The 12,344-nt window shown below is 44.0% G+C and overlaps 1 protein-coding gene across 3 annotated transcripts in view; it reads left to right on the top strand.

Moving 5' to 3' along the window:
- LOC113011239 (zinc finger protein 521) overlaps positions 1 to 12,344 on the top strand; it is an 88,908-nt gene that overhangs the window by 63,876 nt on the left and 12,688 nt on the right. For all 3 annotated transcript variants that reach the window (XM_026150684.2, XM_080292919.1, XM_026150685.2), the window contains one exon: positions 7,063 to 7,194. In XM_026150684.2, the coding sequence (XP_026006469.1) occupies positions 7,063 to 7,194 (132 nt within the window). The remainder of the gene's footprint in view (positions 1 to 7,062; positions 7,195 to 12,344) is intronic.

The following is a 12,344-nucleotide window of genomic DNA, read 5'->3' on the forward strand; positions in this document are numbered from 1 at the left end:
TGGAGGAAGTGGCTGAATGTGCTGCATGAAGCAAATTATTGCCCCCATGTAGATTCATCAGTTCTCCCTGCTGGATTAAGGAAGGGCCTTTCTAATGAAGTTCGCCCCGTCAAAATGAAGGGACTAATTCTGATTTAGCTGAGGTAATGAACTTCCCCTCTCCTAGTGAGAGCAGCACCATGGGGTGGTTGTGCAGGGGGGGTGGGGGCAAAGGAGAGTGGCAGCAAGAGAGAGGGAAGACGAGACGGAAGAGAGACATGGAAGGAGGACAGATAGAGCTAGAAGGGAGAGAGAAAGCTAGGTGGAGAATGAGGGGGAAAAAAATTATGCAAAACGGCTGTCTCGTATTTGCTGAGATGTATTAAATTTCCAGTGCGGGTGCCTGTGTTATATAAAATTATGTTAATGTCTTGTGGCCCGCTGCGAATGGCGGCTTGCTGGTCCTGAGCATGCGTGGCTGGCCGCTACATGGAGCGCACTCAGTGGGACTCAGCTTTTCTATTAAGGAAAACCTCTAGACACCTGATGATGAATTCTCTCTCACCAAATGTTCCCCCTTTTTTGTGTCGAAAATATGAGCGCTTTTCTAAATGACTTTGGAGAGCCTGGCGTGGCGCTTGGCGGCCTCCATCGAGCAGGGGGGAAAGGGGTATGGGGGGGGGTCCCTCTGCAGCAGGCTAAGGGAGTCAATTAAGGCAAGCGCTGATAATTATAAGCCGGCAGAACGCAGAGGCTGGCTAATTGTACAGTGTTCCATGCCGCGAGCCCAGCCATGGGGCCTCTGCTCAACGCTCTCCTTCCCTGCTCCATTGTGCGGACCTCAAACCCCATAAACCCACAAACCTCGGCGCGACAATGCCACAGTGAGGCTACCAAAAAAAGCCGGTCATGTGTCCATAATGAACTTTTTACATTCAGGCCACTCACTCTGTCGAGACCTGAAAGAGAGTCTGGTCTGTATTCACATCTCATGTATTTCTTTTTTGCTCTTTTACGTTACTTTTACTTTCCTCGCTGTTGTGTTTCTGTTCTTCTTTGTAAAAAAATTTTCCCTCACTTTGCGAAGCAACTTTCATAGAGTACAAGATCCTTGGAAAGTCAGGGCATAGTCACTTGACCTTTGTTTCCTTCTAACAAGAAAAAAAGCCCAGCAGTTTAGAATAGGCACGTATAGAGTAAATTAGAGCATTTCAGTGTAGAATGGTGTTTGTGTGGCTGCAGGGGGTCCGGCACTCCATGCAATCCATCTCAGCAGCCTGCACTGTTTGTCCCCAATGGACCTCCGTACCTGCCTGCAGCTGCAGCGCCTACATATCATTCGTTAACAAGTATTCGCCTCTTGCCTTTGTTGTTGTAGATTTCTCCCTTTTCTTTCTTCTTCTGTTCTGTCTCCGTGACCTGCACACTGTTCATTTGACCGAGTTTTAGCCATTGCGGGCTTTAGCTGCGAGAATTGCAGGTAGCGTGGAAACACAAAATGGCAGCGCATTCTTCAAACGGTACTGCAGATCCAAATCCTGCTGAAACGCCAGCTTCATCTGGTTTTACCAGCTACTCTCCCTTTGGCAGACTGAAGAGTGAAACATTCAATTCACTGTTTCAAATCTAAAATTATCCGTAAGCACAAAAACTGAAAAATAGACAGTGTTCTGGCCACTACACCAGATATTCCAAGATATCTGGATTTATTTGAAATATATATATATATATAATATATATATTCCTGGATGAGAGGCAACAGGTCTGCATAATTTCCGTCCAATTTTTCTTTTATGTAGTTATGTAGTCAAGTTGTCATAAAGGTGAGTCATTAAACATAAAACAAAGCACAGAAGGCTCTGCACAAATACTGGCGTTCATGTAGTCAGTGGCACACAGACTCTTTTGCATAACTGGCCTCAGGTATTCTAGTAGAAAATGGTTTAATGTATTGTAGTAATTCATAGTGAAGCGGTGTCCTTAATAATTCAGTAATGACTGTTAATTATAGCCTTTTTCTATATATATATTACATTTTATTTACATATATAAAAATCTGAACATTGCTATATACATGTGTAGGGAATCGGAGCAAATAGCTCAACTAAAAATGTCTGCTCGTTGTGCTTATGGAGAAGGAGAAAAGTCCTTATGCTTGCATCCCTCTTGTTTTGTAAAACCCAAAAGGTGTTCTAGTCGGCTAAACCTTTTGTAACACCCATTCAAGCGTTACGCATGTTTATCTCGACACAAAAACCTGCCAGTTTGGTGTTTCTACCTCTGGCGTGGTAGCCAAGGGAGCTGTGAAGCGGTTAATGTAGGCGCAGAGTGGCTGATCCTAGCAGGAGCCTAGCCCTGCTCTGATTAGCACCTCCAACGAGCTGCCATGCATCAGAGCTGACATTCTCCGAGAGTCATGTTCCCCCAGAATCCTTTGCTCTCGCTGTGCGAGGGCGTCACCACTACTGACATGTCACAGCCAACAATCTCACTTCACCTCTCATTCTCCCTCTGGAGGTTGGAAAGCAGCATCAGCCGCGCTCCAGCGTTGGGACCCTGACATGGGGGCTCAGCTTATCTTTTTTTTTTACTTCTTTCTTGCAGACACAGGCTATATCTTTTCCACGCAGGTCTTACTACAGTACCAACACCTTTCATTTTGTATTGTAGTAAGTTCTCCAGTATCTCGATTCCATTAGCTAGCTCAAACACATTACCATCACTGTTTGTGTAATGCATTAGGTCTTTGATGGAGTGTGTGGAGGGGTTGGGGGGATTTTACAATGCCTGAGTAAAATCTTATACTTGAATCTCAAACATTTTGCACTTGATTGACTCTGTCCTTCTAAAACTGTGGAGGCAGGAGATAGATATTAGTGCTGTTCCCCCCGGGCAGTTCTCCAATCAGCTTCAGTCCAGGGGGAGTCCATCCCTTTGCGTTCCCACCTACAACCTCCCTACCCCCACATGCTGCATTCACCAGGCCCTAATGGGTGTAGCAATACTTCTGAAATGAGTTTATTCCTTATGAGCAGTGCCTCCACCTCAAGAGAGCGCACCACACAGAGGTGGAGTCAATTTGTATTCACCCATAATTCCCTGGGCCTTAATCACTCTGATTTTCCTCCCATTATCTGTTAATGGATAGTTCCCGCGGAGAGAAGAGAGAAGTAAACCCACCTACTGTTTACAGGCCTGAAGCTGTCTACTCTGCTACCATCCACAATCCCATGGTGGGTTGTATATACAGCAGTGAGTCCGCTGAAAACCGAATCTTCTTGGATTATTAACATATAACTCCAATATGTGGCTGAATAGCAGGAGACAGATGGTGGAATAGAAACCAAACTCTTGCTAAAGGTGAAATTCCTCATAAACAAGATTGTTCTGAAAATAAATGTAAAAAAAGGCATTTCTGTTTTTATGGCTAGGTTTGGCAGCTTAGAAACTCAGCACTGACCTGTTAGTTATAAATCGACCCCCCCCCCCTACACACACACACACACACACACACGCATTCTTCACGCATTCCCTGTGATTACTATGGTTGTTGTGCCTGTATCTTGTTTAAAACAACCACTAAATATTCCCAATTTGTTCCCCCAGTTGTTTGCTCATTACTTTCAGCGCAGAAGTGCCTTGATTGATGCCGTTAATATCATCTGCTTTGGCGACACGAGAAACACGGGCCCCTGTGAGCCTGAGCTTCAGAGAACTGTTCATTATGCCCCAGAGAAGAGCGCAGATCTAAGTATCAGATTTTTCTTGTCCAAAGTCAAATGCTGAAAGTGGTCCTGAATTCCCTTCGCATTCTCACTGCTCCTCGGCAGAATTGTTTAAAGGGAGAAAGGGGCAGTGGTGGTGAGGGAAGCGGTGGCGTTGGAACGGAATAAGCTGAGGGAGAGTTTTTAATTAAGCAATGCCCTGCGATATACTTAATTACACATTATTGTCAGAAAGTTAGAGCGCCTTTAGTTACATCGGTTTCAGTCACTGTCAGCTGACGGCTGTGCGTTTGTACTCTTAAGCACAATAAAACATCTATCAGAATCGCAGGCGCTTTTACCGCTGCCTTACAAAATTCAATATGCTGCAGCTGTGTCGCTGTTACATAAAGAGTTCACTAAACTATGCAAGCGAGACCTGCAAGCCCCAGCGTCCCAAACAACCTTCAACGGCACATGAACTTCAGCCTGGATACAAAAAAAAGGGAAAAAAGTAAACAGCGCAGAGAAATAAAGACCATTCTTTTTGAGAATAGTTTTTTCCTCTCCCCCTCTCCTGTCCTCCACATGGGAGAGATATTAGGCGTTTGTGTTTTAAGGAGCTGTGAAATACATAAACCATGAGCCACAGGAACGCAAGGCCCTGTGGATATGCAGATGGGCTTACTTTGCTGGTGTCAGGGATGCTTAGAGGGAGCAGACACAGGAGCAGTTCTCATCTAAAGGATTTTCTTAGGAGTGCGGAGGGACAGGGTGGTGGCAGTGGAGAACACCCGGGAGACTCTGAAACAGAGAGTGGGAGGAGGGAAAGGGAGAGAGATGAGGATAGAGAGAGAGGGCTGACAGTCCCCTGTGGCCCTGTAACTATATCCAGAGTCTGCTCGGTGGATAGAGAGGGGTGGGGGCTCACGCAGGGCCATGCTGATTGGGCAGCCCAAGAGAAGGGCTGGGGGAGCAACAGGAAGTGACCTCAGCCCAATGAGGCAGCTATAGGGGCGAGCAAGCCGACTTCCTCCCTTGGCTCTCACTAAGAAACAAGCTGCCAGCCTGATTCAACCCCTGTTACACTGCTGAATACAAACCCAGCCCTAAACAGGCTACATTAGAGGTGCTAACGGAGCAGAATTTGCTTGTGATAGGCCCTCACTTAAACCTCGTTTTCCTTCTCAGTCGCATATCCTCAACACTAAAAGATATTATATATCAACAGTGGCGTCATCTTAATGTTGACAAATCATGTGAAAATTAATACTTTGACTCCACAAGTATAAGTAGCTTTGTGGCCAAAAGCCTTGTGAGCATTGTGGCCACATAAAGTGCCTGTAGAGAAATCATTCTAAGGCATGGATTTGCTAACAGTAAGAAAAAAACAAAATTGCTCCTGTATTCTTTAAATTGGGAACATTCTGTTTCATTTATATCTGTCATTTTCACCTGATGCACCTGCTCACAGACACAGTCACACACATGCACACATGCAAGGTCAGTCAGGCAGGTGCAGAGTTATATGCATAATGAAGCAGGCCAGGTCTCCAAAGGGACCGCATTGTGCACTAGGGTCAAATGAGGGCTGCACATATGGCAGAAGAACAGATCTGTGCACGCTGCAGCAAGGTTGACCTTAGTGTACACCGTCACACAGATAAGCAAACTGAATGGTGATCAAAGAGGACAGTGATCCTCTTGCACGGCTGCGTGGATGCGCTCATGGCAAACACCCCCTCCCCTTCCCCTCTTTCGCTGATGCCTGCTGCTACACTCAGATGCACATGTAGGCTACAGAGTATCTCATCTGTCAAATGCATGATTGCAGAACACAGCATCAACTCTTTCCCTTTCAAACTACCATGAGCTGCTTTGATCAGCTTTTACCTTTTGTGAGACAGACATACAGGAATGTTGTCTGTGAGCTTGTGCTGATGCACAACTAATTTGGGTTTTTTTAGGTTTCAGACATCATATTAAAGGATATGCATGATGAAAGAAGATTAAGAAGAAAAAAAATGGAAAAAATGTGTTATAGTAAAAACTGCAGTGTACTGCAAAGAGCCTGACACTGTAGGAGATGTTTTCATTCCTTTTTTTTCCAGAATATTGGGGTTATTGGGTCACAGTTGTCTCTATTTGTCAGTATCAGTCGATGAGTGCAAACACTGCGATACTGCCTATTTTTATGTCTAGTTTCAGCTTTAAGAAATTCAGAAAAACATTTTAGAGCTAAGGCTTTTTTTTCATTCTCTAATATTTTAGAAATAATTGCCCAGTATAGCTTAAAATGTGGTGGCCAAGGTGACCATATTCTTGGAAAGCTTTGCTTTTCAGATTACTTGTTTGCCAAATTTGCCTAAAGCATGTTCAACTAACCCTCTACCTGGACCCACCAGGAATCAAGCTCTGCACAGCTGTTTAGGTGGATTATGTATACATGCTTCTGGCACCCAGGGTCTATGCGGTGAGCACTGGGCTGCAGAGACCTGGGGATAAACCATGGCTGAGTCCCAGAGGTATGCACCCCCGCCCCTTTGCCGTACAGTAGCAAGAGTTTGATCGAGCACTAGTCTGGCAGAGTGCATAGGCCTTTTATTGACACACTGGAGATGGGCGGTTCTCTAAAAGTCTGAGTCAGCAGATTGTTGTGCTGCAAAGAAATGTGCAGGTCTACCACGATGACATTTATTTAAGCTATCATTGGCTGTGGTTGAGGTAGTCAAATGTTGATATAGACATTTGGGTATTTTTAAAGCAAAGAAGATAATCTGTCGTGCAAGTGAGCGTGCTGTAAAGGACAGTTGGGTTTATACGAGTTGATGAGAGCCGAGATCAGGGACATATAAGTAAGGTTTGAGAAGCATTTTTTCAGTTATTTGGGGGGGGATTTTGTCCTTGAAAAACTGATAATGACCCTCTGCACCGTTTGACATGCACTGTTTGACTATTGTTGATTTATTTTTGATTCGCAGTCTGCGAAGCACATATGACTCTTTCCTCCTCCATTTAGACTTTGCAGATTTATTTTTATGTAAGTTGATGAAAAGAAAAGGGAAAAAAAGATGACACTCGCCATGTTCAAAGTGCAAGCCCTCGTCTGAGCTATTAGGACCCCAGCTGGTCATCCAATTTATGCCTGATGGGAGCAGATCACACAATATTTTTTTTTCCTGTTTGAGTCATGAAAATCACAGACACAAGAGTGTTCCTATAAATTTGTTAAATTTAAATTTCATGTTAAAAGGGAAGAGGGAAAAAAGGACCAGGACAAAGTGAGATCTCTGCAACTCCTCAGCCATTCATGCTCTGCTTCTTCCGCCTCTTATGGTTTTCTGCGTATTTTCTTTTTTTTGTTGTTTCTTCTCTACAGAGGAAGGATTGAACCATGAATGCAAGCTCTGCAGTCAGTCATTCGACTCACCAGCGAAGCTTCAATGCCACCTGATTGAGCACAGCTTTGAGGGCATGGGTGGAACCTTCAAGTGCCCGGTCTGCTTTACAGGTGCGTATTGTGCATGTGTTTGTGTGCATGCAAGCGTGTGTGTATCGTGCAGTATCAGCCCAGTGAACACATGGAAAGATTATAAATTAAAAGGTTTTTTTATGTTAACTTTTCTAACACAGTTACATTTTCAACAAAGCTTCTTTGCATGTTTTTTCTTTTTCGCTTTGAAGGCAAATGGGTTCTAAATGAGTTGGGAAAGGTCGATCAAGCAGGCCAGCTAAAGCTAAGAGCAGTTTGCTGCATGTGGATTTTTATTTAGTCAAATTGCCTCCAAATCAAGGCCAAAGAAGTGTCATGAGGTGAGAGGGGGAGAAAGAAAGAGAGCAGGGGGGAAGGCAGTGTGAGCTGAGGGGAGATGGGGGATTGAGGAGTGGGGAAAGAAAAGGAGATGTGCTAATTGTGGATGGCAGTGGTGCTGATAGCTGTAATGATCTCATCTGTCTCTGTGCGTGGAGGTGGAAGGACCGGACTCCTCCTGAGAGGATAGCGCCCTCCTTCAGTGTCAACAGGGTTAACTATCTCTATAATGAAATCTGCAAAGTCGTTAACTTCAGCTCTTCACTCTTTCTCCCATCTCAGCTCTTTACTCTTCCTAACACTTTTTTGGTCCTCAGCTCATTTCCCCCTCTTGTGCTTCCTGTAACCCCCCATCCACCCATTGCACAAAAACTAATTTGTCTCTCCTTCACTTGTTACATCAATTAACATCATTAGTTCACATTTTGCGCGTTGCTCAAAGTTGTTTTCACATCTTTTTTTTTAACTCCAGATCCCCCTCACATCGCCGCTCCTTCTTCCTTTTCCTTCTTTCTCTCCACTCCCCTCCCTCTAGTCTGCTCCACTTCTCTCATTGCTGTTTTGGCCTTATCTCTCTTTTAGGAGAGGCCTATTGATATTTCCCCACCCCGAACCCCCCCCCCCCCTCCTCCTCCTCCTCCTACCCCTCACAGGGGTCTGGGCATTTAATATACAGAGCATGCCTCCTTCATCTGAGCCTTCATTTTCCACCGCCGGCTTTGACAGACAGGTCCCCCCTCTCCCTCTGCGTCCATATCGATCACGGCGCATGAGAGAGAGGGATGCTGGGAGGGAGAGGGGAGGAGGGAGAGACAGAGTACACCCTCAGGACAGCGGTCGCAGTGCAGACAGACAGATGGGCGAAGGCCTATGGTAGCGGGGAAGGAAGGCTGTGGAGAGTATGGGATGAACGGAAAGGCCTCCCTCTGTTGGGGATGCAGGGGACAGGCAGACTGAAGTCAGAGCACTTGGAGAAAAAGGAGCAGTTGAGAGATTGGCTAAACAGCTGAATGTATCTCTTCAAGCTGAGCTTGACATAAAGTAAAGAAAAAACACTTGTTTAACACCCTAACATAACTCTACTTACAGTATATTGTCAGATAATATGCACTAAGTTCGTTTTTTTATGTGCTTCATTTCATGGACTTTTTTGGATTTTTTATCACTACACAGAGTAGTAGAAAAAGTTAATTACAACTTTTCATCGATAGAACATACATATTAAGTTAAGATACCAGTAAATTTAAGCAGCAAAAAACAAAATAATGTTTTCTATATATTTCTTTGTGTTTTACTGACACTTAATGGAAACCATAGAAGCCATTTAACTTTTGCACTTTAGTACTTTTGTTGCATTGTTGAGGCAGTAATGATGTAAAAAAAATAGTTTTCTACTAAAAAGTACCACACAAAAGTACTTTAAAGTAAATAAAAAGTACTTCAGTGTTATCAGAAAAATGTAGTACAAAAATTGCAAAAAGGTAAAAAAACAAACAAAAAAAACAGCTATTATGTACATTTATGAATGAGTTCTTATACATATGTTGCAACATACTTGTCCAAAGTAGAGCTAATTTTAACTGTTAGTTTAAGGTAGTGCATTAACATATAACAAGATTATCCGGTGATTCATACATAAAGTTGTAATATACAGATATCAAGTGATAATGGTAAATGAAACGGTTATATTCACATCGAAACACTTTAAAACAATACTTAAGTGTATTACCAAATAGACTGAAGTACTTTTTACTTCTGGTCATTAAAACTGTTTTGTTTTCTGAGAACGCTTTCTAAAATCAACCATTTTTGTTTGCACCATTTTAAATCCATATTTGCATATTAAAAGGATTCCCATTTTAGGTATAATGATTGGAACATGAACATGAAAGCAAAACTTTGATCAAACTAGGTGGTGGAGGTAGTAGTTCCTGGGTTATTGAGTCCGCTTGATTAACAAGGTTACTCTTTGTTTAAAAGATCATCCCCCCGTGATGCCCATGTTTTAGTTTGATCTACCCCCATGCGACCTGAAAAACGCAACGGGAGGTAGAGAATGAATGTCATTCTTTGACACACCTGATTACTCTCAATCCACACCAATGGGAATGGCGAGAGGACAAAAAAAAAAAAAACCTAGCACAAAACAGACCGGAGCAGAAGTATGGAGCGGGGGGAAAGTAAGTTGTCGATGGTGGATGAGGAGAGACAAAATAGAGGAGAAAAGGAGACAAACTTAGAGGAAACTGAGAAGGTTGCAACTGGCAAGTTTGGATGTGAGATGAAAGGAGGGAAGTGGAGGAGGAAAAGAGAACTGTGTAGGGGAGGGAGGGTAAATGGAGAGAGGTCCATAAGCCCCTGGATGATGAGAGAGAGGCTGACTCTCCCAGGACAGATTTGACAGGTTTCAGAAGTGGGGGAGCCTGCAGCTAGAAGTGTCTGCCTGCACCCTTAGGAGCAGTAGCGAGGGCTGGTGTGGAAATTGTGATTGGGAATATGTGCTTAAGACAAACAAAACAGAAGAAAGTGTGCCTGATGAAAGTCCTGTGTATGTGTGTGCGCGCGTGTGTGTCTGTACGTGTGTGTATACGTATACACTTTTCTTTTACTTATGTCACAGCGTGAAGTAGAAACTTAAAAAACTAGAGGAGGCGCTGCTTTAGAATCCACACGAGTCTGACAACTACAGTAGTTTAATTAGTTTTTTTTGTGTTTAGTTGCTGCGCATGTTTGCGCTGGTGCTTGATGTTAGAATTATGACATCTTACCACCAAAAACAAATAAAACACACGGGCTTAGCCTTTTCCCGAAATTTCGCAGTTATCGGCTCCATATCAACTCGCGCGGCCGACTTATTTGTGTTGCCTCGAAACTCTCGTATCGGCCTCTGCATTGTGAACCCTTGGATTAAGCAGGAACCAGTACGTGTAAGCTAGATGAATAAATAAAGGAAAAAGGAAAAAGAGGGGGGGAAGGATAAACTTATTTTTCCTCTCTGCACAAACAGCTCAGTATTGGTGCAGTGCAGCCTGCAGAGAGCACCACCCTGCCAAAATAAAGATGAGCTGGGGCCTGTAGTAAAGGAGACGTCTGCCATGGGCGGCCCCTGAGATCTAATCAGAGGGCTTAATATCCCCCACAGCGAGGAGACCTTGGCCCCTCAGCCCCCTCAGCCCTGACACCCCTGACGCCCAACCCGGCTCAGCGCTCTGTTCAGCTCTGCTCCGACTCCACAGCCAACAAACTCCACAAAGTTCTCTCTTTCCCTCTCTCGCTCCCTCCCTCTCTCGCTCCCTCCCTCTCTCTCTCCCTCGCTCATACTCAGCAGGGAGAGACACAATGGGCAGCCACTGATCCTGTTTGGATGTGGTTTTGGATTATTTCTTCCTTGTTTTTCTATGTCCTCATTTTAACCCTCTAGAAAGACATGCCTGTGTTCCTCCTCTAAATGGGCAATGCAATGGCATATTTTATATCTGACTCATGCTGCCAAATGCCAATGCAATGTCCCCCCATTGCCCATTTCAGCTTATCCCTTTATTACACGTTGCATGCTAATTTGAAAAACAACGACGAAGACAAAGGACTCCAAATTTGAACCCTGCTGTTAATTAAATGTTTACCACAGTAAATATTAGTGATTGCTGATTCTTGCAATCATCTTTAGTAAACATAAATACAGCCCGAGCCTTTAAAAATGTCAAAAACAAACATATATAAATTAGCAGAAAAGTATTTATTGGACTTACACTGGCATTAAAACATTTCAGGCCCCCGGTGCTTTAAATCAACTGTCACTTCCCACTTGTGTGTAAGTGACTGCCAAGCTATAAATTGATAAATGCGCTGCTGATTAAATGTAACTCTTACTGGAAGTGGACCAGAGATGCATGTAAATAGCAAGAAACAGCTAACTTGACATCTCAGTTGTGTTTGGCCCTATTGTACAGTATTTGAAGGCCCCCCAAGTCTCAAATCCATTTTTATTTTTGCTGTATTGACTTTTTCCTCCTCTAGCCAAAGACATAATGAAGGCTTCCTGCAGCTGCTGTGACCTGTTTCTGTACAGTATATGCAGACAAAACACAGCTAAAGAAATAGGCTATTGTTTATCAGCACATTATTTTTCCTTTCCAAGCTGTGTATTCCCCACAAAGAAAATTGTCATCGTTTTTGGAGCATAAAAGAGGCACAAATGTGCATGATAGCCGAGGCCTTAACCTTGAGCGGTAATATTTTGTAACCCGACTGTAAAAGCAGCCGTGTAGCCGCAGTTATGTTTATCCTCATATCGCCGCAGCCATTAGTTTCAGAAATGGACCATGGAGTTGTTTGTCAATTAGAGGAGGTTTGTTCATTTCTGGTTTAACATGCTGCCGTGTTCCAGAGACAGCTGTCACCCAGGCATTAGCAGTCGTAAGGCATCGCAGCACTGCGTCTGCTTTGGATCTAAACTTTTATTTCCCAGGTCAGGCGTGTGGCATTCGATGCGTCTCAAGTCTATATGACTCAGTAATTAATAACCCGGCTCTCACGTGAGCTCAAACTGGGACACGCTGAAGTTGCGGAGCCTCGCCAAGGGGGTTGCAGCAACCTCCCCAAAGCAATCGCCAGCAGACACTTCACCTTTTGTGGCTTTGCTCCCCCACCCCTCTTTCTCCTTGTGGCTCTCAGTGCATGCATTAGAAGAAAAGTTATTTCGAGCTGTAAGAAATTCAAATGAAGCCCCCACATGCTAACTTTTCCAGAGCATCCAGACCTTTGAGATTAGGCAGCCATCCTTAAAGCACAAGGGTCTGGGATAACAAACGGCATGTTTGAAGTGCTCCTTAGAGAATCCAGACACACAC

The sequence above is a fragment of the Astatotilapia calliptera genome, chromosome 18 (assembly GCF_964374335.1).
Source record: "Astatotilapia calliptera chromosome 18, fAstCal68.1, whole genome shotgun sequence".
Taxonomy (NCBI): Eukaryota; Metazoa; Chordata; class Actinopteri; order Cichliformes; family Cichlidae; genus Astatotilapia; species Astatotilapia calliptera.